The 25,465-nt window shown below is 40.0% G+C and overlaps 1 protein-coding gene across 32 annotated transcripts in view; it reads right to left on the reverse strand.

Annotated features, from left to right (window-relative positions):
* Positions 1-689: 689 nt before the first annotated feature.
* Positions 690-25,465, reverse strand: part of NEB (nebulin) — a 202,116-nt gene continuing 177,340 nt past the window's right edge. For 11 of the 32 annotated variants that reach the window (XM_032857789.1, XM_032857787.1, XM_032857780.1 and 8 more), the window contains 20 exons: positions 24,707-24,811; positions 21,071-21,175; positions 20,427-20,531; positions 19,684-19,776; positions 18,488-18,580; positions 16,049-16,141; positions 15,436-15,528; positions 14,359-14,451; positions 12,568-12,660; positions 11,490-11,582; positions 10,836-10,928; positions 9,065-9,157; positions 8,678-8,770; positions 8,238-8,330; positions 7,139-7,246; positions 6,851-7,034; positions 6,439-6,531; positions 5,432-5,587; positions 5,034-5,140; positions 690-1,471 (listed from right to left, as the gene is read on the reverse strand). In XM_032857789.1, the coding sequence (XP_032713680.1) occupies positions 1,298-1,471; positions 5,034-5,140; positions 5,432-5,587; positions 6,439-6,531; positions 6,851-7,034; positions 7,139-7,246; positions 8,238-8,330; positions 8,678-8,770; positions 9,065-9,157; positions 10,836-10,928; positions 11,490-11,582; positions 12,568-12,660; positions 14,359-14,451; positions 15,436-15,528; positions 16,049-16,141; positions 18,488-18,580; positions 19,684-19,776; positions 20,427-20,531; positions 21,071-21,175; positions 24,707-24,811 (2,160 nt within the window). In that variant the 3' untranslated portion in view covers positions 690-1,297. The remainder of the gene's footprint in view (positions 1,472-5,033; positions 5,141-5,431; positions 5,588-6,438; positions 6,532-6,850; positions 7,035-7,138; positions 7,247-8,237; positions 8,331-8,677; positions 8,771-9,064; positions 9,158-10,835; positions 10,929-11,489; positions 11,583-12,567; positions 12,661-14,358; positions 14,452-15,435; positions 15,529-16,048; positions 16,142-18,487; positions 18,581-19,683; positions 19,777-20,426; positions 20,532-21,070; positions 21,176-24,706; positions 24,812-25,465) is intronic. The other 21 variants (XM_032857785.1, XM_032857770.1, XM_032857765.1 and 18 more) reach the window with 20 other exon arrangements.

Raw genomic sequence — 25,465 nt, forward strand, 5'->3', positions numbered from 1 at the left:
GGGCTATCTCCTACGTGTGTTGTGTGCACCCTTCTTTGTGGTTGAGTCACGTTTGCCTTCAATCCAGTCATCTGCAATGGCTCTCTTTGCCACTTGTGGACAGGGTTTTGTCCTCATGGTGTTAGTAGGCCAGTCTGGGGGCCACCTTGGGCTTGATTCAGACCAGGTGTTCACTAGAGATGCAACAGTTATGGAACTGGCTGTTGCTTTTCCTGTGTTGTCCTCTGAGATGCTTTCATTGGTGGGTGGGGCCTACAGTCAGGCCTGATGTCTGCCCCCAGTCCACTGCTGGAGCTGTGGCTGGGCCGGCGTATGTGGTTGCCTTCCCCTCTCCTGAGGGCAAGAGTCACTGTGGAGCAGTGCTGGAGCCTGTCAGGGCTGCTTGCACACTGCCGGGCTTGTGACACCACTTTGGATGGGCTCTGGCCGAGGGCATATTGCAGGGGGCAGGTCTGTAGGAAATAGTAGGGATGGGGAATGCAGTGCCATCCATCCAGCTGTGCATGCTGATCCCACAGTTGTTTCTAAAATGTTAGCAGCTAGCCATAAGGGAAGCTTGCTGAACATAGTTTAGTTCTGAGAAAGCCTACATTTGTGGATTTGTAATGGTACTTTTTAATTTTTTTTAGTGAACTCTAAAGTAATGGATTTGCTTTACTGAAATTTGTCGATAATAAAACTATTAAAAATAAGTTAACAGTCATTAGATCAGTGGTGTTTATTGCAGAATGACAGACTTTATTACTAGCTTATCCACTGTTTATACTGACTATCACCTTTATAACTTCAGAACTGGACTAGAATTAAAAGCATCAGCATTCAGTAAACAAGGAAAAGGTGAGTATTTCTGCCATTTTTTTTTAATGTGTTTAACATGTTCAGAATCCTTGTTTAAAAAGTCAAACGTTTTCATAATGGAGACAGACTCTGGGCTGATACAGCAATAACAGTGCATAAACTTTTAAAATGTCTATTCTATAATTAAACTTCCTTTAAAACACTATGTAAATTTAATAATGACAATTTTAAAAATGAACCGATGGGTTTAATGTTGTCTCTTAAGTTTTATGTCCACATCCAGAAAATAATGTAGTAAATCTGATTAACATTTGTTTTAGTGGAGAATTACTGAGGTTCATGTAGAAACAGATTAAAGGATGATACAACTATTAATCATACTGACACAGAAAAACCATTAGGCAGCTTGAGGACTTAGGTAATAGTGGAGAGTCTGAACTGAAATACTGACTGCAGGTCGTGCAGGTCCTCAGACAGGTGCAACACTCTGACATGCTTATTAAATAGCCTCCACGTAGTTGGCGGGCAGCATGCCGGTCCTGCCCGTCCTCTGCACAGTGCCGTACATCCAACCTTCATCAATCGCTTGGACATTTACAATAGCATCTCCATCTCTGAAGGACACCTCATCTGCATCAGCAGCCATATAGTCGTACATGGCACGGAAGATTTTCTGTTTATAAGATGAAAAAAGGTAAAAAAAAATTTTGTATTAGATTTGCATCAACCAACCTGAATACCTAATTTTAAGATCTCTTATGACTTACTCCACAAATTTAAGTTGCACAAACGAGAATGTGCGGCTACCACCAGGAAAGTAAGTATTTGGAAATCATTCATCTGGTAAGGGATTACCATCCAGAAAATACAAAGAACTCCTAACCATTCAATACTGGAAAAAGGTGGGAGGGGAGGTGGGAGGCAAAGGATCTGCATTCTCCAATGGAGATGTACAAATAGCCCATAAGCTCATGAAAAAAATATTTGGCATTACTAGTCTCAGGGAAAACCACAATGAAATACCACATGACACATTAGAATGGTGATAAAAAGAAACAACAGCAGGTATTGAGGAGGATGTGGAGAAATTTTATAAACTGCAGATGGGAATGTATAATGGTGCAGCCACGTTGAAAAGAGATTTTGGGGGGTGCCTGGCTGGCTCAGTGGGTTAAAGCCTCTGCCTTTGGCTCAGGTCATCATCCCAGGGTCCTAGAATTGAGCCCCACATCAGGCTCCCTGCTTAGCAGGGAGCCTACTTCCACCTCTCTCTCTCCCTGCCTGCCTCTCTGCCTGTCAAATAAATAAAAATCTTTAAAAAAGAAAAGTTTTTTTGCAAGTTCTTCCCATGGTAAATACAGAGTTACCAAATTGCAGTCCTATGGATAAACCCAAGAAGAATGAAAACAGGTCTGCACAATAACTTGTACATCTACATTCACAGCAGTTACCATTTATAGCAGCCAAAAAATGGAAACAACCCAAATGCCTGCTAGCTGATGATGAAGGAAAAAGGGTGGTAATTCCATATAGTGGAGTATTTGGTAACAAAAAGCAATGAGTTACTTTGTATGACAGAATTAGATGAACCTCAGAGGATCAAGTATTTCGTTTATATGAAATGTCTTGCAAAGATGAAGAAAGAAGTACATTAGTGGATCCCTTGGATTGGATGGTGGGGGAGGGAGAGGCTCAGGAAGGAGAGTGACTTGATGAGTACAAGGGTTTTGTTAGGGTGATGAAATGTTAAAAAATTAGATTGTAGTAGTGGTTGAATAACTGTAAATGACAAAATCAGTGGACCTGTACACTTCAATATGACTGTAATAGTATATTAATAATATATTCATAAAACTGTTTGGAAAAAGAATGAGTTTATTTTGCATATGGCATTTTCTTCCCTTTTGAGAAAGCAGTACTGCATATATCTTTCACCCTGGGAATTTGAGAGCAGACTAGTAGTAAAAGTTTCTAAAAGCTATCCTCCACATGTCCAAAAAAACACAAAAATCTGGAACATGATAGGAAAATGGGGAATTACTAATGATTAAGCATAAAGTTCCAGTTAAGCAATCTGAATAAGGTCTAGAGACCTACTGCTCTGGAGATCTCTAGGATGTGTACGTAAGCTTCAATCTGCAGTGAACAAGAATGTAAAAAATAATGTGAATGTATCAAAATAAAAAATTCTGATTTTTGTCCCCCTATTGATTTGTAATTCTTTTAGGGTCCATTTCTGGACCTCATCTACTTTCATATCTATTCCCCTGCTAAATCCATATTTAATGATAACAGCTTTATAGTACATTAAAAATGTGGTAAGAACATAGCTCTCAAATGTGTTTACAACTGCAAAATAAAATTTTTAAAATTCTAACAATTTGTAGACAAAAACAACAAAAATTGAAAGTGCCCAAGTTTCCTTCGTAGATGCAGGTACTGGTTAGTAATTTGGTATGTAACTTGCATATTTTTTCCTAGCATCCCAAATATACACACATATAGTCATATTCGAGGATAGGTTTCCCCTTCCTGCCTACATATATATAAAACGATTACTCTGATTAATACTCTGTCCTATTCTTTCCATTTAATATAGCTTCAGGGCTTTTCCATATAAATATAGATTGATATACTTTTTACTGCTACAGAGAATTCTGTATTTTAATAAGATCACAAATTAGCCATTTCCATATTTCTAGACATTTAATTGTTAGCCATTTTTTCTTACACTAATCCCCTAATGTTTGCCTTTAGGCAAGTATTTTAGAAAAAACTTTTAAAGGGGAAAGGAGTAAGTCAAGTGGTATGTGCATTTTAATTTTTTAAAAAATTTGCTACCATAATAATCTAATGCTTATTGTTTTAATTTTCATAGTCCTGGTTTGCAGTTATGGTGGACATCTTTTTTGTTGGCTCTTTCTGTTTCTTTTGCTGTAAGTTGTAGATTCATTTGCTTCCATGTCTTTCTTATTTTGACCAGAAGGAGAATAATTTGCCAATGAATTTTTGAGTGTTAGGCTCTTTGGCTATAAATCTTTTTATGTATGCTGTGACTATTTTCCCCCAGTTTGACATGTTTTTGTTATAAAAAATGTAAAATTTTATGGTCAAATATGCAGTCATTTCTTTTCACATTCCTAGGTTCTAGAACCTGTTGAGGAAGGCCTTTCCTGTCCTCAATACTATAAAATTAGTATCTACTTTTCTCAAGTATTTTACAATTCTGATTTTCCCCCCCTGTTGATTTGTAATCCTTTGAGGGTCCTATTTCTGGACCTCATCTATTTTCATATCTATTCCCCTGCTAAATCAATATTTAATAATAGCTTTATAGTATGTTTTGCTCTTATCCAGTTAATAATTTTCTTTTAAAAAAAATTTTATTTATTTATTTGAGAAAGAGAGAGAATGAGCAGGGAGAGCAGCAGAGGGAGAAGGAGAAGCAGGCTCCTAGCTGAGCAGGGAGCCTGACATGGGGCTCGATCCCAGGACACTGGGATCATGACCTAAGCCAAAGGCAGATGCTTAACTGACTAGGGGAGCCTGGGTGGCTCAGTTAATAATTTTCTATTGTCTTTTTAAAATTAGATCATTCTTTAAAATAGATTTTAGGATTAATATATAAAATGCTTCTAGGATTTTGACTGGAGTTGCCTTGCATTTATGATTTCAGGAGAGATGACAACTTTTTAAGATTCTGTTCCTGAAATATAATGGGTCTCAATACTTGAGATCTTTGTCTTTTAGTAAAGAGAGTTTTCTTCATGCAAATATTTTTTTTCATATAAACACTTATACTTCAACCCTGAAGAATTATGTTTTTGTGGCATTGTGGATGAGTCCAGGGTTTTAAACTAAGTTTTTAAAGTAGTCTGGTGAACTGTAAGCATGATTGATTTATCTCTTCAAAATAGAGAGATCTAAGGGAGATCTAAGGTAATGACACACTTATATGTGTAACACATGCACACATGTACATATTCTTGAAGAACGATTACAAGCAGCAGATACTTTAGTAGGACCAGTGAGCCCCAAAATGATTTTAGTCCGTTTGAGTTTGGTAACAAAGGGCTTCTGGTATTTTTGGTAACATGAGATGTATTAAAAGAACATTTCCTAAAATAGGTTTGGCTGAAAAAGAAAGAACAAAACCCCACCCAGAATACTATTAATCATTACTGCACATTTGGAAGGTAAGAATGACTGGAGTAAGCTCTTGATTGGTTACCTACCCCAGCAGTAGATGGGTGAGATGGGATGGAGGATACTGTTGTCTGTTGAGTGGCAACTGAAGATGATCGCTGTTGTGGGAGCTCCGTGGTTTTTGCATGTTTGTAAGCTAAAAGGTGGAAGGAAGGTAGTTTGTAAGAAGAAAAGGTGATTAGACATCACTTAATTTGTGTCAAACAGCTGAGCAGTGCCCTCTTGTCCCCTAACTTAAAAAGAGTGATTTCCAAGAAAGGAGGCTCTAATAAAGTTAATGAAAATAAAACATCTGGTTTCATGTACCTCTCCACAATTCTAGTCTTTTCTCATCAGAAAAAATGATCCGGTTTTGTTTGGTTTTAGTTTTTTAACTCAAAGCATCTGCGCTAGTAACCGGGCAAGCGGGCAGGCTGCCCACTTTTACCTGAGGAGGTTGCAGAGAAGAAGACCCCGCCGCCGTCACTGTAGGTGGAGAGGCGCTGGTCGGCGGCTTCCGAGTGCTCAGACTTGTCCTCGCCTCCACTGATGCTCAGTGCACTGGCCGACCGGGAATGCTCCCGGCTCCGGCGCTGCGCTTGCGCTGGCGGGAAGGGGGGCCGACAGGCATGAGATTGGCGAGAGTCGGGTGGGTTCATTGGTAGGCACGATTTCCAGTAGATTCCCATGAATTAAACCCTCAAAACCCTATGTATGGTTGCCATCTTCATTTCCACGTGACAGTGTAAGTACCTTACCAAAGGTCACATAATTGCTGAATTGTACAGCCAGGTTCAAATCCCAGAGGCTGTGTTGGACCACAACTCCTTCCCTCCACCCTGCCCATTTTCCTGGCTCACAAAAACTCACATTCAAACTCCTTCAACTTCTCCATAATGTCCTCCTTCACTCCCCCAAATGAATTCAGAAGCCTTTTACCTGAGTTCCCACAATTTGTGTGCTGACCTTTTAAAACTGCATTTCAGGGTGTAACCACTGATTGACTTCTCTCCATCAGCAGACTAGAGTATAAATCCTTTAAGGACAGGCATTACTTATTACTCTACATTTTTAACATGAAAAGAAGACATAAAGGCATGGCTTATTTTGTTGAATTAACAGTCTTCCTTGATGACATGAGTCTTCAGAAGGTTGCCAAAGGTCAAATTCATTCTCTTCCCTTTTGTTTTTTTCCCCATTATTTCTCGAAAGAAAGATGTACTACTTTTTCTTTAGAAACAAAATGGTAATAATGGGGCCTGAAAAAGATTTACACAGAGGCAGTAAGACAGTCCTTTCCCTGACTTAAATTTGCCTGGAAAATGATACCATCTCACTAGTCTGCAGTGTTTTTATGCTGAAGGACAAATCAGAACACTGATAACTCTAGTTTCCTAGAGGTCATTGACACTAGCCCATTAAATGGTGACCTTCATGTTGTATGCTATAACATACCATTAATCATGTGTAAGCTTCGTGATTGGATGTTGTCTTCTGCTGGATCATAGTCAAACACTGAGCCAGGATTAGTACGCCAGACACGAAAACCTGCAAGCAGGTGAGATCAAGGGTCAAAACAGGTGTTCCTGGAGGACTCCTAATAGCTTGGAAAGCAAGGCATGAACTTAACCACAGGAGGACAAACACCAACTTAGCTTATTTCTGGTCCTGACTTCTCAGAGAACAAATCCTAAGGTAGGAAAGATACCAGCTTTGTAAGCTGTGAAATAATAGTCTGGTTTTACAGCTGGTGAAAACACAGGCTGAAGTGCTTTATCCTTTAGCTTCCTATGACTAATGCTACTCTTGTTCTTCTACCCCTTAGAGTTGATTCCCTCTGCACCCCCTACCCCAAGCGCTCATATACCTGTAATAGTCTCCTGATCCTGGTCATTCCGTTTTTGTTCCATTTCTACCACCTTTCTCTGAATTCCTCGGTAGTTAATGTCACTGAAATCCTGTGTGTTCTTCTTTACTCGTTCAGTGATAGGGTCCGTCACCACTGGTGTGAAGCAGCCCTTGTGTTTCTCAAAGTCTTCATGATATTTCACCTGAAATCATGAATTGATTTTGTGAAAATACAATGGTGTGATCACTTCCTTTTCCACACAATCCAGCAGACAGGCCAATCACTCCTTAGAAATTGCTGACTCACCGTTGAGATGTGGCGTTGGGTTTCCCGCACCCGTCTCATCTCTGGAGTGTCTAAGACATAGGCAGCTTTGCCTTGTATTTGTTTCCGGAAGCTATCAGAATAAAGAACCTGACAGAGGAGAGACCGTGAATTAAGTACAGGTCATGGTAGTGTTCTAATTCTGAAGCCTTAAAAACTTTTCCAACACATGGAGATAAAAGTAGCTGGGGAGGGAAGCTTGAGTCATCTGGAAGGACCCAGTGATGCCCTTGACTAACAGCTTATCAGCATGAGGATGAATGGGCAGGACTCTCCTTAGGAGAGAAAGGACATGTTTTGACTTTGAAAGTATAACTTTCATTTTCAAAGGACACAAGGCATAGAATTTCAAAGAGGACAGGAAGAAAGTATTCTTTGGAATTTGCTAGGAATTGCAGCACCAGCAGATTGTATGGTATTTGACACTAGATGGGATTCTGTCATTCAAAACTATCCTTTTAAATTTTTTAAAGTTCAATTAAGTAGTCTCTGCACCTAGCATGGTGCTTTAGCTCATGACCCTGAGGTCAAGAGTTGCATGCTCTTCTGAGCCAGCCAGATGCTCCAAAACAACTACCTTTCCAACAAGCGATCATTTTCATAGGTTTATGCCCAGATTTCATAAACCAATGTTAATACAGAAATCAAAGTCCTCTAGACATGAAAAACCCAAAATATCAAAGCCAAAGGCGGCATCCGTCTCAGAATATTACCTGTTTCATAAAGTACCTTAAAAATAAAGAGGAGCAGGAGATTGAGGATGTTAGGAAGTCAATTTGTTACAGTTGGTTATGTAAGACTACCCAACCCCCCAGTAAAAGAAAAGGAAGACATTGGCAATTGTTATTTCTTAGTATGATCATTTGGAATTTAAAAGCATGGTTCTGTTAATTTTAAAGTAAATTTTCAGTTGAATAAGGTGCACAAAAATTTTTATGGTGTTAAAATGTTATTTTTCAAGATGTTGCATTTTTTTTTAATTTTAGTGTGTTTCCCAGTTGAATGAGAAAGGCGTGTTTATATGTTAAAATGTTATTTTTCAAGTCGTTGCACTACTCCTGTGTTTAATCCTCAACAATACCGAGCTAATGTTTTCTTGGTTGCGCTTAGCTCGCTCCATCTCTGGAGTAACAGGTGTCGGAGTTGCTTTTCTCATATTCTCTTTGTATAATACCTAGAGGAGCCAAGAGAGCATCCAGACATCAGAGAGCAGAAAACCAGTTCTGAAAACCATCATCTAGCTGGTGTTATGGCTCAATTAAATCACACTCTATAAGAAACATGTCAGGAAGATAAAGCCATTAAAATGTTATTGTATAAAGCACAAGACGAAAAAAGAATTAAATCAGGTTGAGCTGGTAGGGTGGGGTGGGTTGGGTTGGTTTGTTTTTAAGTGGGTAAAGAAGAATTCTTAAAAATAAATGGAAGTTTTTGGAAAACTGTGAGATAAATTAGTGATATAACCATATTTGCCAGGCTTATTAAAAGTGTAACAATTTCTTTTTTTCCTCTCCGAAATACCGAGCTAAAGTTTTCTTGATTGCGTTTGACTCTTTCCATCTCAGGAGTAAAGGGTGTAGGGGTCGCTTTCCCCAGGTTCTCTTTGTATAACACCTGTGAGATACAAAGTTGGACCCGAAAATCATGAAAGGTAATATTCAAGCCATTCAACATAATCCAATTTTGGGGTGAAAACTCCATATTTAATCTGTTACATGAGTGAGAACAGCTCTCAAGAAAAAAGCTTAAACCCAGTTAATGGCAATAGTAAGTGTCGTATATTATTTACAGGAGATTCTTAAAAACTGGCATTTTGCTTGTTTTTAACCTGGGATGGAGTTAGGAGCAGGCCAAACTGCAGGGGTTACTTTGCAAAATTAAAAACACTTTCGTTTCTCAAGACAATACCGAGCTAATGTTCTCTTGATTGCGTTTGACTCTCTGCATCTCTGGCGTGACAGGGGTTGGGGTCGCTTTCCCCACACTTTCTTTGTACAAAACCTACACGAGTCCAGTGGATCCAAAAAGGCAAGAAGAAAAAAAAAAAATACAGTTACCAAAAGATTAAATGGAATAGATAATTTTTTATGAGGCTCAGGGTGCCAAACCATTTGGGCAATAAGGTTAGGTGGAAAGGAGGTTTCTAAACGAAGTTGAGTGTAGTTACAGCAAGATTCGTATTTCCAGGATAGGACCGTGCCCTGAAATCCTGGCAGACTGCAAGACAGAACTTGCAGAGTACCCAAAAGGGATGAGAGAAGGCCTTCATTTCACTGCTCATCTATGCATTTCAAGCACCAGACAGATCATCTTAACAGGACTGAAGGGCATGTGATTGACTGACACCGAGAAGGTGGGGCTGCTCCCCCTACGGCAGTGGGGGACTGGCCTGTCTTGTAGCACTTAAACTCATAGAGACACATCCATAAAACTGTGGGCCCCAAAACAAGGATTCCTCCTACTCTTTTTTTCCCCCTGCTGTCTTCTACGCTCTGCCTCCTGCTTTAGTTCACCAAACATATCAGTAAAGAAAAACGTTTTCAGCAATTGCGTCATGATAAATCCTTTACCTCAGTATCTCTGTCCAGTGTCATTCATGGGGACACGGGAGGTTTGGGAGATGGCATTCAAGAGAAAGATTCTGCTAAAGTAGAGTTTCTTAAAGTGGGGTCCCTGAACAGAAAGGTCAGCATCACCTGAGCACTTGCTAGAATCACAAATCATCTGGCCCCACACCAGACCCACACAATGAGAAGCTGTGGGACAGCGCTCAGCAGTCTGACTTAACAAATACCCTGGCTAATTCTGGTGCCACGCACTTTAGAGCAGGAGAAAGCTGCAGACACCAATCATGTGGAGGCCCACCAGATTCTGCCTAACATGAGCTAACATCTTCCCATACAAATCCCAACCCCCGCTACATTATAAACATATGTCACAGAGCATAGGCTTACAGGAAATGGTTTGCTAAAAGTTAGCAGTTACAGACCACAGTGAAGATAAAACAACTAAAACTGCTAAAGCAAAAAACAGTTTGAGTGACAATTCATTTTTACGTAAATTGATAAATTATTTTCTGAAACCACTAGTGGATCTTATTTTTTTCATTTCTCTGAGCGAAGTACCTCCGAACAAGCACATGGGGGATTTCAGATTGTTAGAACTCAATTTTGTTGTTATCCAAGCAAATAAAAGAACAAGTGGATTTTTTTTTTTTAATATTTTAAAGTACCAAATGGAAAAGAAATGCCATTATCCTTGGAGGAGAGGATCAGGGGTTATTCTTCCCAAGGTCTCTTTGTCTAAATCTGACAGGTACAAAAACAGACAACAAAATCACAACTCCAATTTTCCAGAAAGAGCTTTCATACCTACAATGCCACCCCCCAGATTTCAGGAGTACATAAAACAAAGAGACCTTGAGGATGGTAGACAGTAAGTTTGGGGACAAATGAGTGAAAGGACATTTTATTGGAAAATCTGTTACTTCCTGATATTAGAACTTTATAGATTAAAGCAATCTTGTTATTATGGGGTTAAAGCTAAGAGTAGCCTTCTAGGAGAGAAAGATAAATGGGATCAACAAAATTCACAAAACTTAATTTTTTTTAAAAGTAAGATTAATAAGTATTATTTTAAATCATTAAAGAAGTAGCTTTTTCTTTTCTTGCCAAAGTACCGAGCTAATATTTTCTTGATTGTGTTTGACTCTCTCCATCTCTGGAGTGACAGGTAAAGGGGTTCCCTTGCCCATATTTTCTTTGTACAACACCTGTGTAATGAGAAAAGCATCCAGAAAAAAAAAAAAGTTAAGTAACATTTCATTTGTTGTAAGATTGTGTGAGTTCAACTTCCTTGTTACTCAATGACACAGTAGTCCAGGGAGCTGGGAGTTAATGGGTTGGCAAGCTGCCACAAACTACTTTAATGGCAGCAAAGGTTTGGCTGGGGAAGCGGAGTCTCTAGGGCAGCAAGGACCTCAGCTGCTGGGGAAAGGCTGTCAGTTACTCATGTTATTTCATCTATGAGTACAGTGCCTCCCGACAATCATATGGGGGTTTGAGATTGTTAGAACTCAGTTTTGTTGTTATCCAAGCAAGTTAAAAATATATATATTTAAAGATAACCAGATGGAATCACTATCAGAACTAAAATGTTTTAAAAAGTTGAATCCATAGTAGTAACATAAAAATGCAAAAAGTACTGTCCTTTTGCTAAGTGAGGTATATTAGAAACAAAGGAAGGATAGTGGGTTTTAAAAAGGAGTAAATGTTAAGTATTATATAATTATGAGGTTAAGTCGCATCTTCTTTTCACTTTCTTTCCAAAATACCGAGCTAAGGTTTTCTTGATTCTGTTTGACTCTCTGCATCTCAGGAGTGATGGAGATTGGAATTCCAGTCCCCAGGTTTTCCTTGTATAGCACCTGTATGATAAGAAAGCATCCAGAACAAGGAGAGCGATCAACCACTTTCCCCCTTTTGTGGAGGGAGTAGAAGTAGGGAGAAGTAGGGAGAAGAAGGGCAAAGAGGAAGAGAATAGGTAGGAGGAAGGGAATACCAGAAGCTTCTAGATCCAACCTGTAGGAGCCTAAAGACACACTTTTAAGTAAGGGAATGCAGGAAAGAGCAGCAAAAAACTAAGAGATAGGAAAAGAAAGTTTTGTTACTTTTGTTGATTGAATTAATCTCTGTAGCTCGGAGCAAGAGTGCACCATGGAAGGGAACAATTAGTACCCGCCCTGCCCCGCCCAGTTTGTTATGAGGAAGAAAAAGAGTAAAAATGTTAAGAGACAAAAGGAGAACCGAGGAAGTTATTTTTGATTTGGAAATGTTATTAATAAACCACATAAACAAACCTGGGTTTTTAATAAACACTGTATAAATAAAGGTACATATGCACAAACCTTCTTTTGTTGAGTTTCAAAAGAAGTCCAAGTATTTAATTTTTAGTTTTCATGAACATATTGGGAAGAATTAATTATTTGTAAAGCAGTGGAGAGCAATGACAAGATGCTAAAAAAGTCACAATATCTGTACGAATACCAGTAGGGACAGAGAAGGTTAGAACAGGAAGTGAGGCCGATAGTTCGATTTTTGCTAAGTACATTTTTGTAAGCTTTACGTCCACATCAAATTTGCCAAAGCAGGATAAATGTGGGTGCTTAGACACTGAGAAGGTTATGTTTTTAAGGGCTAGGATATACTACTGAACGCTTTTTTTTTTTTTTTAAGTCAAATGATGGTATTAATGTTTAACCAAAATGGGGAAACGGATTCACAGGAAATGGCAGCATTAAGTTGTGAACAAGACATGTCAGAGTTTTTATTGGGATAAGCTGATTAGATTTAAAATATAGCCATTAATTTTTGGTTTAAAAATAGTTAAAGGGATTTTTTTCTTTTAAATACCGAACTAAAGTTTTCTTGATTGTGTTTGACTCTCTCCATCTCTGGAGTGATGGGAATTGGGATCCCTTTCCCAGGGTTTTCTTTATACAACACCTGTACAACACAAGAAAGCATGCAGAAAAAACAAGAGCAGTCAAAACAGCCCTTTCATCTGTCCTGCAGGGACCCTAGTATGAGACTACAGTCATCAAACGGGAATGACAAATTCACCAAGTTAACCTATTTCTTCCACACAGATCGGGATGAGAATATGCTCTGTATTTTCTTAGCTATGTTTTCAGTGCATTTGATATTCACCTCACTATTAACTCATATTATATTGAAGGTGTGTTCCCCATGTTGGGAATTAAGGAAAAAATTACAAATAATTTCATAAGAGCACTAAAGTGCTTAGTGTATAATAGGAAAATTATTTTTAAATTAGATTGGCAAATACTTATCTTCCCTACATAGAACATCTGTTTTGCAGAATAACAAATATTTAAAACCCTAGGCCAAATCTGTGTAGTATAGCAAAATTGGTCCTTGTTGAGTAAATCCAAGTTATGGAGGTGGTCAAGTCTGAAAGTTAATGTTTTAATACACAGTACTAATTTTTTCCCATGGAATCTTAAAAGCTATATAAACCACCGGACAATTGTGTCTAAATGCAACTTGTGTAACAAATACTAATGGTTACTTAGGGAAAAAAAATTGTCTGGGATCATTGGGATCATTAAGATCTCAGATATAAACAATATACTTACTCTAATATTGAAGAAAAAAATATAACTTTGAAAATTAATGCAAACCTTATTCTTCCAAAAGAAGAAATCATCATCGTTATCACCACCACCACCACCACCATCATCCCACAGGGAAAACAGTGAACATTCCAAAAGTGAAACTAATTTACATTGACAACTTAACAAAATTGAAAGGTTGTTAGTCAACAGTAATTAGAAACAAAGGAAAACAAAACCAAAAGACAGTGGGACCAAAGAAAGTTACTGATCTAATCATGTGGAAGGATCAAACTTTCTGAAAATATATGAACTCACAAAAACTACTTTGGATCAAAACCCTGCTCTGCTCCCCTGCCCCCAAAATATCCAGCTAAATTTCACTATTGACATTTGATTTTCTATCTCAGGTGTAAGTAACTCTTAAGATCCTTATACATAAATTTTATAGACTATTACAGAACTTTTCAACAATATTAATAAAAAGTAACATTAAATATAAGTTTATGATCTGATTTGTATATTTAAAAGAAATCAGAAGGTCTGGATTTCTATTCATGGAATGGCTTGTAGCACAAGTATCAAGATAAGGCTGCTTTGGGTTCCAACACTGAGCTACTTTCTTTTTCTGTCATGTGTTTAACCAGATAGGATGTAGGTGAAGGTAACTGCCATTCCCAATCAAGAGCCACTATTTCTACATGTGGCCTTGGGTACTGTGTTTCTGGACAAAGCTAACCAGGAAGCATCTTAAGTTAAGAGTCCCAAGTAAATAAGAGCTACAGTGCTTGGGTTTTTTGGACATCAATGAACTTCAAAAGTCCCAGCAGCAACACAGAAGTTGAAAAGAGAAGGAAAGGAACCAATTAAACGTTTTACGGGACTATTATGGAAGGTATAAAATGTTAGAATAAAATGGTAAGTAAATGACGTGGAAAACAGAATTCAGTTGATGAAATTTTAAAAATGTTAAATTGATTATTTTAAAGGGACTAATAGTGAGAAGTTTTGTTTTTTAGAAAATTATTATTTTTTAAATATGGAATTAAAAGAGCTTTCTCCAGAATACCGAGCTAAAGTTTTCTTGATTGCGTTTGACTCGCTCCATCTCAGGAGTGACAGCAATGGGGGTCCCCTTGCTCAAGTTCTCTTTGTACAAAATCTGTGTGCACAAAACCAACAGTCACATCAGCTTGGACCCATCTTTTAGGTGACTTGATCTTCAAAACAGTCCCTAAAAGTTTTTTTGTTTTTGTAATGGCATATGAGGCCAAGACAACTTTAAGAAATAGGACAACTGACCATCTTTGACATTTTGTCACATACAGTGCGATGCCTGTCTGAGTGGCATTAATAAAGGCACAGCTGCCAGGCTGCAGGCAGGAGTCACTTACAGGTCTTCACTCAAAGAGAGAAGGATGAGGCCTTATCAAATAATATTCAAGTTGACTGAAATTAATATCCATAATGAGCTGGTAACTCAATTAGGGAACCAGATAGAGAGAAAGAGAGAGAGGTTTGGGGGAATAAAATAAATATTAATAATATTAAAAGCTAAATAAATATTAGCTTTCAATGATCCTTAAACTATTCCAAAGGGAAGCTCATTTCTATCTTTCATGGTATACAAAAAATAATAGCTGAGCCACATTTCTGACTTAACTGTAAATTGCTCTTCCATCTCTTGAATGAAAATATTTAAGAATCACATTCTTTTACAAAATGCTACAAACACAAGAAATACATCAAACAGAGCCAGAATAAGTACAAATAAAATTCTAGTTAACATTGGTCTTTTAAAGGGATGTTAGATTTTTACTTTCGATTTGTGTCACACCAGTTAGAAATTCCTGTTGTTATTAAAGGAGGGTTTGGGGAAGGAGGAACAAACACTGAGTATTATGGGTTTTTAAGGAAAGTGATCTACCACTATGTTTCAGGGAAAACACAGTTAAAATTTCACACCAGAACTCAAGTAAATACTAAATTAGGTTTAGGTTGAAAACTAAGGTAATATTTGGTATCATTATCTTCATTATATGAATTTAGTAATTTTACAGGAAGAAAAACCATGTTTCTAATGTGTTAAAAAATATTATTTGAGATAAGAATTAAGGGATTTTATTTTTTGCCCCCTAAGAAATACCGAGCTAAAGTTCTCTTGATTGCGTTTGACTCTCTCAATCTCTGGAGTGATAGGTGTTGGGGTTCCTTTCCCCAAATTTTCTTTGTACAAAACCTGTGAGATATAAGAAAGTACCCAGAAGACATTCAAAACAGGCACAAAGATTAAGGAAGGGAAAAAATTAGGGGCAGGTTGTTTGTGTGAAGAGGGAGTCTCTTAGTGAGTATATTTAGTAAGGATAATGCTTTTACTTTTTCTTCACAACTTTAATGATAAACTCTTCCATGTTAATTCTGGGGATAAAAAAGTATAACACAAAGCACTGAAGTTACAGGAAATGAGTATAATGACGGGGAATCTTGTGTTAATTCTACTTATAGTGTTTTAGATCTAAGTTTTCACACTTGTCAGTCGCTAAAAATGTTAAAGTGCCACCAGAAAAGTGAATCACTTTCTGTAAGTCCAGATGGTTCTGGTCAGTTAATAACACTGCCCCCCGCCCCCATGCCCCAACACACATACACACACAGAGAGAATTAAGATGTTACTTTTTGAAAAAAGGATAATGGGTTATTCTGGTAGACTTTTAAGTGGGGAAACAGAGTTTCAAATTATTTGATATATTTGTAAATACCGAGCTAAAGTTCTCTTGATTGCGTTTGACTCTCTCAATCTCTGGAGTGACAGGGGTTGGAATGCCTGTTCCCAAGTTTTCTTTGTACATAACCTGTAGACAATAATTAGAATAGCCAGAAAGGTGAAATGACCATGAATCCTTTGGATTACAGCTACATCTGTGAGCTATGTGGTGGAAACTCCTAAAACAATCTAGCTTTCAGGTATGACATACGAGGAAGAAGGAAAACAAATTCCACAAACATTTATGTTCCCTCTTCAAAAGTGACTTTATGGGGCGCCTGGGTGGCTCAGTGGGTTAAGCCTCTGCCTTCGGCTCAGGTCATGATCCCAGGGTCCTGGAATCGAGCCCCGCATCGGGCTCTCTGCTCAGCAGGGAGCCTGCTTCCTCCCTCTCTCTCTGCCTGTCCCTCTGCCTACTTGTGATTTCCGTCTGTCAAATAAATAAATAAAATCTTTAAAAAAAAAAAATGACTTTACTACCCTTGAACACTTGGTACTAAATTATGCATTTTCTATTGTCAACACTTAGAACATTCCTAAAATGCATTAAAAAATAATAAATTCAACAATGAGAAAAACTGAACCATTTCATAACATTTACTATTAGTGGGTTCACAGTAGATTTGTACTTAATAAATGGGTTCCTTGGTTTAAAATTTTCTAATCATATGATACTCTATTCCTTCAGGTTTAGAAAGTTTGTTTTGTATTTTCTACTGAAAATTCCTAGGGGGCGCCTAGTCTGTAGGTACTGTTAATATGAGGAGACTTAAAAGTATATTTTTCAGAAAGAGCATCTGACCCTGAAATTCCTACTGATGGTTGTTGGAGCATGTAAACTAGTGTTTCTCAAACTGAGGGAAGTCCCTATTTTTTAGGGGTCATATCTAAGGTCTATAAATTTTAAGGAAGGGCGTAAGGAACTTCCTGAACCTCTGGCCCCCTTCTTTTCCTTCTTCCCTCTTAAGAATTGTCAGCCTAAAGGAATGAATGAATTCTTTTTAAATAAATGGGTCAAGGGTGTACTTGAGAATGGATTGGGAGCAACAGGAACAGTGCAGAGGGTTTAAGTCACAGATTAATTCCCCCGATCACTGACAAACTAGGGGTGCTATCTTTGTTTTGCTGGGAAACTTTGAGGGATCTTTAAAAATCTGCTTTTTTAATATAAACTTGTGTTTCTTTACCCAGCAAAGCAGCAGAACCGAGAGCCTGGATAACAGAACAAAACATAATCAGAGAGACAGGAAGTTGCAATCAAAAGTGACTAAAGGAAAAAAAAAAAAAGTGACTAAAGGCTTTTTGTGTGTGTGTGTGTGTGTGTGTGTGTGTGTGTGTGTGGACTCAAAACTCTACATAATTTGTACCACAAGGAAGCCAGAGTATAAGAGAAGAGTGAGACAGGAAAGAGATCTAAATAATATGAACAACTTGAAAGAGAAATATCAAGTGTCTCCCAATGGCAACAAAATGAGAATTCAGTCATCCAGTGACAAGCAGAATCTCTAAGACCAAGGCCCTCAGCTTTTATTGGCCATAAACTATTTCCCAAACTCCACAGGGTCTCTTGCTAGCAGCCAGCGACTGCTTGCAATGTGCTTATGGTTGGGAAAGCTGAGTGGGTGAGTGAGTGAAAGAGAGAGAGAGAGAGAGAGAGAGAGAGTGTGTGTGTGTGTGTGTGTGTGTGTGTATGTGTTGGGATGGGGAGCAGAGACTGGGCTAACCTGACAGAGGTTGGGAGAAACGTATGCTTAACCTGATTATTTAAGGTGTGAGGGACACCCCCCGACACATATCCACTATCACAGGTGCCTGAAATTCCTCACAGAGAACATGCTTAATATATAGTATGTCATTGTGGGTAGAGGGAGGACAGCCAGCACCTTAACATACACTGCATCTGCAAAATAGCAGAGGATATGGGGCACAAGTTTTTGAAAGGGAGAGGAGAAGACTGCAGGGACTTCATAAGTCTACCTAGAGTTTTTCCGGAGAGAGGAGGGTGTCCCAAGAGACACATACATGCAAATATATACACTGGAGAAACACAAAATATTACATATGATATTATGTAATATTATATATGTATGTTATAATTATATAAAATTAAAATTTATATACCAATTATCTAATATATCATAATATACATAAAATGTATAATACTTTGTCATTTTTATGTTTATATCTTTTAACTCCAGGTCAGTCTGATAACCTAATTTCTACCATTGGCACTTTTTACTCTAGAAAGCGTAGGTGTGATCGTTAAAGAAGCCAAGTCCCTTCTGCTCCTGAATGGTGTGAAGACAGAGGTTTCTTAGCTAGGATGGAGGGAGGTTCACACCATTCCCAGCCCACCATTCACCCCACTCCCGGAGCTAGGGAGCAACCAGGACGTGACTGGGTGCACAAATATGCTGAGCCCACGGGCCATTACCGAGCTAATGTGCTTCTGTGTCTCTTTAACACGTTTTACTTCTGGCAGGTCAGGAATTGGGGTTCCTTGGCCAATAGCTTCCTTATACCTCACCTGCAAATATAAAAGTGGGAACACGTACATGTGTTTGGTTAGGAGCTCTGCAGTTTGTAAAGTCACAGTTAAATAATACAAACTCTATACTTAGTGTGCACGGGGCTCCATTCCAACACCGGGTCAGGGAACAATGCCATGCGCAAGGACTCTTGGTCGCTCTCCTGTCCGTTAGGGGTGAGGTGGTTAGGGAGTCCATACTCAGACTATAGCCCCTTATCTTTCCTGTGCACTCAGATGTTCTATCCAAGTTCGTTTGGCTAGGACAAATACATTCACAACATATACCCAGGAAGTTTGAATTTTCGACTTTAACATATTCTATTTTCTTACAAGTGACAAGGAGTCTCTCCCTGACTAAACTTCAGTCAGGGTCCTCTGAATCTTCTTCCCAAAGAGGCCTCGACTTTTGGATTTCCGAGTCTATCTCTGTATCGCCTGATCTTAGCAAGAATCCTGCTAAGTCAGTTTAGCCAGAAACCCCCCACCCTTGGTATGTCTTCACCCTTGATATCTGACCAAATTCCTTACTCCACCAGCCCCACCAGGCAACGTCTGGTCACCCTGGCCTGCCACCAGCAAAAATCATGTTAGGCAGGTTCAGGCAGAACCCCTCTTACCCCTGATATTTTCTATCGTCCCCCCCGCCCCCGCCCCGGCTCCCTTTCCCCCCCCCCCCCCCCCCCCCCCCCCCCCCCCGCCCCCCAATTAGAAATCCTTACTCTTCCTTGCAGTTTTTGGAATTCAGCCCAGTTCCATACTGAGATCTCTTTCCCTTATTGCAACAGTCCTGAATAAAATCTGGTTTGACCACTTTAACCACTGTCCAGCTCTGGTTTGCTCTGACACAGGCCTCTTCTTCATTTCCCACAGGTAACCTCCCTTCCTGCCACCTGCCCGGGCTGCACTGACTGGGGAATGGCCCTCACTACAAGCACCAACTTCAGCAGCTTCAGCTTCTTCTGGTGACAAAAATTTTGAGTGCAGCTCAGCCCTCAAAGTAAATGATCCGAGGCAGGCAGAAAACGCAGCGGATGAGTCTATGGGGGAGGGACTGGGCGGGGTGGCGGGGTGGGAGGGTGGGTTGTGGGGCGTGTCTTTACCGAGCTAATGTGATCCTGTGTTTGCTTCACTCTCATCATTTCAGGGGTCTTTCCGATTGCCGTTCCCGGCGAGACATCCTCTTTGTATAAAACCTGGGGCATTCAGAATCAGGACAATGTTACACAGAAGAAAAGAAAGCCCAGCAATTCCTGGAGGAAGACTAGGAAACATGGCTTCTGTGAAAACAAAGGACACTAGAGAATGTTCTTAGCCGTGTGCCAGAGGATCTGACGTCTTCCATGTCAGCATCAGAACTCCTGCCATATTTACAACAAGGACGACTTTCCAAATCTTGAGATTTCTTTTAAAATTATTGTACTGTATCAATACAGGATGAGAAAAACTGGGAAAATGCTGATTTAAAAAAAGACCCCTCTATGGGAAACAAAATCCATTAAAGAAATGTAAAGTCATTTATTCTGGGGAAGGATAATAGGAGAAATCACAATGTCAAAAAGAAATCCACCTTCATGGAGCAAGACAACACATGTTATTGCTGTGGGATTAAAAAAATTAAAAAGAAAGAAAAGTTACTCTGTTAGCAGATTTAAGGTGTTATTTCAAATGGTTTCTGGAGTGATGTGTTTAGAGCAAAGTATGGGAAATTTTATCAAATAACCACTAGTATTAACTGGGGAGGTTAGATGTTAATTGTCTGAATCAAATTGAGGCTAGCATATTTTTAAGGAGGAGAATGTAAGTATTAGGTTAGCATTAAATGGAAAATAAATAGTAAGTATACCGAGCTGAAATTCTTTTGATTTTCTTTAACACGCAGTATTTCTGGCGTGTCTTGAACAACTGTAACTTTTCCTTTACTGTTTTTAAGGTCACACTGGTATTGGAGCTATGAACAAAGAGTAAACATCTTGTTAAGATTTCAACATTTTAAAATGTATTTTAAATTGTCTCAATTGTGTAAGGGAAGTTAAAATCCAAATTAACACAAAAACCAAACATCTACGCCATAATAATCATACTCAAATAGCTGAAGGGAAATTCTTTAATAAGAATGTTATAAAATTCTTTTAAAAACCCTAAAAATGGTAGAGTATCAAGTTAGATTTTAAAAAAATGCATCCCTACCTGAATTAATTTTGAAAAAGACAGATGTTACCACTAATAGAAGATGGCAATAGTTCACATACAGTGACAAGAAGCCACTAACAAAGTAGCAGTGGTATTTCATGCTGTGATTTGGGGACTATAAAGTGATCTTGAAGAAGAATGGAGCACATGTTTCCTGGCCCACAGGTGGGAGTTGCGTAGGGCGGCCCCACAGCCCCCTCTCGGAGGCAAGGCCCATTGTCTATGCCCAGAGGCACCACTGTGCCCACCTTATCCCAGGTATCAGTGGGCTGTGTCTTAGGGTCAACAAAAACTTACAAGGCTGAAGTTCTTTTGGTTCTCCCGGACTCTCTGTATCTCTGGGGTGTCCAAAACAGTCTCATAATAGGACATGCACTTCTCTGCATCTTCCTTGTACTTTTTCTGAAAACAGATTCCAAGAAATAAGGATGGTGACTGATGGGTCCGTGATCAAAGGAGCGAGACTGATAAAAAGCGAAGATCAAGCAAAACTTTATTTCGTGCCAAGCATCGAGAATCAAACCGACCCTTCGGGGCTGCCTCTTACAGAGAGGGCAACCCCTCCCTGCCTTACAGACTAACTTTTAAAGGGCAAAGGCCACGTGGTTGAGCCTGGCCACACACAGTGGCCAAGGAGGTTGTAACACACAGTTACAAAAAGTTACGCAAAGCTGCACAGTCATGCGAGGTCCCACACAGGTGGCCAACTGAATTACAATTCACCCCATAGTAGCTATCTGAACTAGCCTATCACCTTAGTCAGAATTGGGCCCACACTCCTTGGTAGCTAGGGAGACAGTATGCACACCCCACTGATTGGATGTGTCCACCTGGCCTGACCTGCCCTTGTATTTGGGCTCTGTTACCTGGGACTGGTTACCTGGACGTGCATGTAAGTCAGTCCCCTGGGGAGGCGGGCAGGGTCAGTTTAAGTGTTACTGCATAAACAACAAAATGGCTGTTCAACCAAGATGGAGCTGCTCTGGCTAAGTAGGCCTTTCCATGACTACCACAGGGAAATGGGCCAATGGGACCTACAACTGCCGTTCCTGCTCAGCAGAAGGAAAGTCCTTCGTGGTTTCAGGACTGTTCGCGGATGTTAGGGAGTTCTAAAGCAGAGCCCTCTCGTGGTCAGTGAGCACCAGGTCTTTTCTTTCTGGGAGAACTGAGCATGGATATTTACTAAAACCCACTGTCACGGCAAAGACAGCAGAAGGAGGCCCTTGCTGGCTGGTCCACAGAGGAAGGTGATAGACAACCAGGCTCCTGGCAATGGGGGGTCTACTCTGAAGCGGATGGGGCTGTTTAGCCAGGAGCCACACGACCAACATGCAGGGAAAGAAAAGCAGGAAGGTTGAGAGCCATCAGCAGGCCTCTGTAAAGCTGCTGGCAAGGAGATTTTTGCTGAGCTCTGCACAGGTGTGTTGGGGTTCCTGGCTACCAGACACAAGAGGCAGGCAGGACCAGCAGGCGCTTCCAGAATGCGGTTCTGACTAGAGGCTCTACTGAACAGACCTGAGGCCACCATTATGACCAGCTGACCGGCCACGGCTGAGCCAGCCATCACCGTTCTCCGGCTTTTCCTGCCTTGGCTGTGTGGAGGCCGCTGGCAGGCAAACAGGCTTGATCAATGGGATGCAGAAAAGCCCATGAGGAGACCCCGCTGAAAATATCCACAAACCCTAACTGACCAGTGGATGACTTACAATGAGGCACAGTTACCAAACAGAGAATTCCGTTAAGTTGCCCTACGCATCTTACCCCTTGAAAAACAGCCCCCCCCCCACCTCCTCACAGAGTGCCTCTCTGCTGTCCTGCCCTCCACCCCTGTGGTGTCTGAGGCAAACTTCTACCTAAGGTAGAATTCTTTCACCGCCAGGGCCACCAGCTTCCACCTGATAATGGGCCCACATCTGGTGCCCCCATCTAGTTGAGATACACCCCACTTGGGCACCACTCTGCCTCCTCCTCCCCCCACATCTGTGCCATCAGCCCCCGAGACTGAGAGAATTCACTTCCATTAATCTTCCGCAATCAGTGATCAGAACGCTTACTCCACCTTAGGGCCAGAGTTTGCTCTTATTGCTTATCACTGAGTCCTTTCACTTTTCTCTCCATCTTTATTTAGCTCCAGTTTCTCCCACTTTTCAGGGAAGTTTGGGTGTGGAGGGCTGAGGAAAGGCTCGCTAATTTGCAAGGGGATAAAACTATTCCTTCTATATCTCTTTCATCTAAATTGTATTACACACAAATTATGAATTACATTTATGCATTGAAAGATTTAATCTCCTCGAAGGCAACAAAGAAGCCCTTTCAACCAATAAGAGATTACAGCCTAGACTTTGAACAGGAAGCCAGTTAAAACAAAGATTTCTGGGAAGAAAGATGCTCACCACCTTCCTTGTTCCAGGAAAAAGTCACCTGAATGACTCCTCTTAGTTATGCAAACATAAGGCAGATAGTTCTCACTGTCCTGGGAAAGGGGTAAGACCAGTCCTCCTTTTCTTTTTGTTTTATTTTCTTAAGATTAGCAAAAGCTGCCTTAGCCGATTTGCTAAGCTAGTGCTAGTCACTAAGAGGAGTGGTTAGCTTGCACTTGGAACTTGGCGGGTATTCTGAGAGGAAAGGCATTAGGAAATACTTAGTATATTATCCTGAATTTGTAGGTCTGTTCACAGTGCTTGCATTGACTCCCGGTATGAGACTTACAAGACATAAAATACATACTTTTCACTGGAAATGGAGAAGCAATTTTGTAGAAAGCACCAGTACCTCTGTGCCACTGAAAGGTAAATACTAATCTGAACCGGGAAGGAAGGAACCTGCCTGGCCATGTCTTAGGCCTTGAGGAACCTAGCGGAGGAAAGTTCCAAGAGAAAGAGTGAGCCGCTTCAATCTTCCCTCGAATAGGCCTACGCTCTGGGGTTTTCCTTAAAGATTAGCAATGGGAAAAGGCTCAAGGTTATAGGGCTGGCAAGCCTCTCATAGCCTCAAAAGTATTAGCCTCCTTCAATGAACACAACGTGGTAGTTTGGGGCCCAGATAATTTTGGTAATAAAATGCTTCCCCACCCCCACCTCCCCCCCAAAGGTTCGTTTCTTCCATTTGAATATATCTGTTTCTTAAATAAACCATTCTCTATTGATACTTCTTCATTTCTTATTTTAGGATATAAAATTATATGTTGCTAACGAAGGACTTAAATCCATGATTCCCCTGACCCAACTGGCCACTAAGAGATCACTTGTGAAGATTAAAAACAAACAAAAACAAACAAACAAATAAAAACAAATTTCCAGGCCCAACATCAGGATAACTAGCTTCAGAATTCCAGGGTGGGCCAGGAAACCTATACTCCCCTGTGTTTATAAAGCACAGCCCCTCTCAGGCCACTATGGCTTTATAATTCATTGCTCAGAAGACAGTTGGGAGCTTCTTAAATTGCAGATCTCTGATATCACTGAAGATTAAAACCAACAGGGGTACATCCTGGTGTATGAAAGACCTCGTACTTTCCTCCATTTCTCAGAGTTATCCCTCACAGAGGAAGTAGGGTTAGATCGAGTGGTTGCTGGGGATGTCATAGGTCAATCTGGTTAAGGAGATTGACAATCCAGGTATGGACTATTTATTTTGTTCCTTCCAGATTCACACATACAGTTTACATCCACATTATAGGAGATTTTACAGGTTAAAATACTGTTTCGTTAACACAGATGCTACCATGTAAGAGTTCCTCAGTACCTCAAAGTTCCCTCATGAAATCTATCTTAATTCTGATACAGAAATCTGACCTCTGACTCAAACTTGCATCACAGAAGAATCTCCTCTCCTTTACTGGGCAAATCTGTGATTTGAAAGAGCCTACTTGGGTATTAATGGAAAGATTTCATGACTGGGGTCTATGAGTGATATTGCGATGAACGTCCTTACCTGGCTTGAAAGGTTCTTGACTTGCTGGGCATGAATGATCTCCGGAGTATCAACCACAGAAGTGAAATTGGCTTTTTCCATTTCTGCTAACTGCTTATACTTAATCTGCAAAAGAACACCCAACACTTAGGAAAATGTTTGCAATGTACATATTTGTTGATTTCATTTGAGTATGGGGTGGTCAGTATTTCTTTTCCAAAAGGATTCATTCATTTGAGACTCAACATATAGTTTTCCTCTTGTGGTTATAGCTTCGTACTAAAGAGTGAGATTCAGAAAGGTTGAGTCCTAGTTGTTGAAAGACTTACTATCTAGTTGGGCACAGGGGCTGGGGAGAGAGAAAGAGTGGGAAAGGAGAGAGATAATCAACACGGAGTAAGGTATGGACTGTTTACATACCTAAGAGCTAGGAGCAGAACAAATAAGCAAAAGATAATGTGGGATGTTAAAAACTACCTTTTAAATTTAGATCCTGAGAGAAGGCAAAGAAAGAACTCCCCAAATGTCCTAAGCAAGGAATTCTTGGTGCCGAATGGGGCTGTGGGTATTTTTTTTTTTTTTTAAGATTTTATTTATTTGTCTCAGAGAGAGAGTATACACAAGGAGGCAGAGAGGCAGGCAGAGAGAGAGGAGGAAGCAGGCTCCCTGCCAAGCAAGGGGGCTGTGGATATTGACTAAGAAACCAGACCAGGATGTCCGAATCTGTCCTAGCTTCAAGCTCCCCAAATTCTACCCTGTGCTCTGAATGTCTTTTGTGGC

This window comes from Lontra canadensis, unplaced genomic scaffold (assembly GCF_010015895.1).
Source record: "Lontra canadensis isolate GAN:19392208 unplaced genomic scaffold, GSC_riverotter_1.0 scaffold13, whole genome shotgun sequence".
Classification (NCBI taxonomy): Eukaryota; Metazoa; Chordata; class Mammalia; order Carnivora; family Mustelidae; genus Lontra; species Lontra canadensis.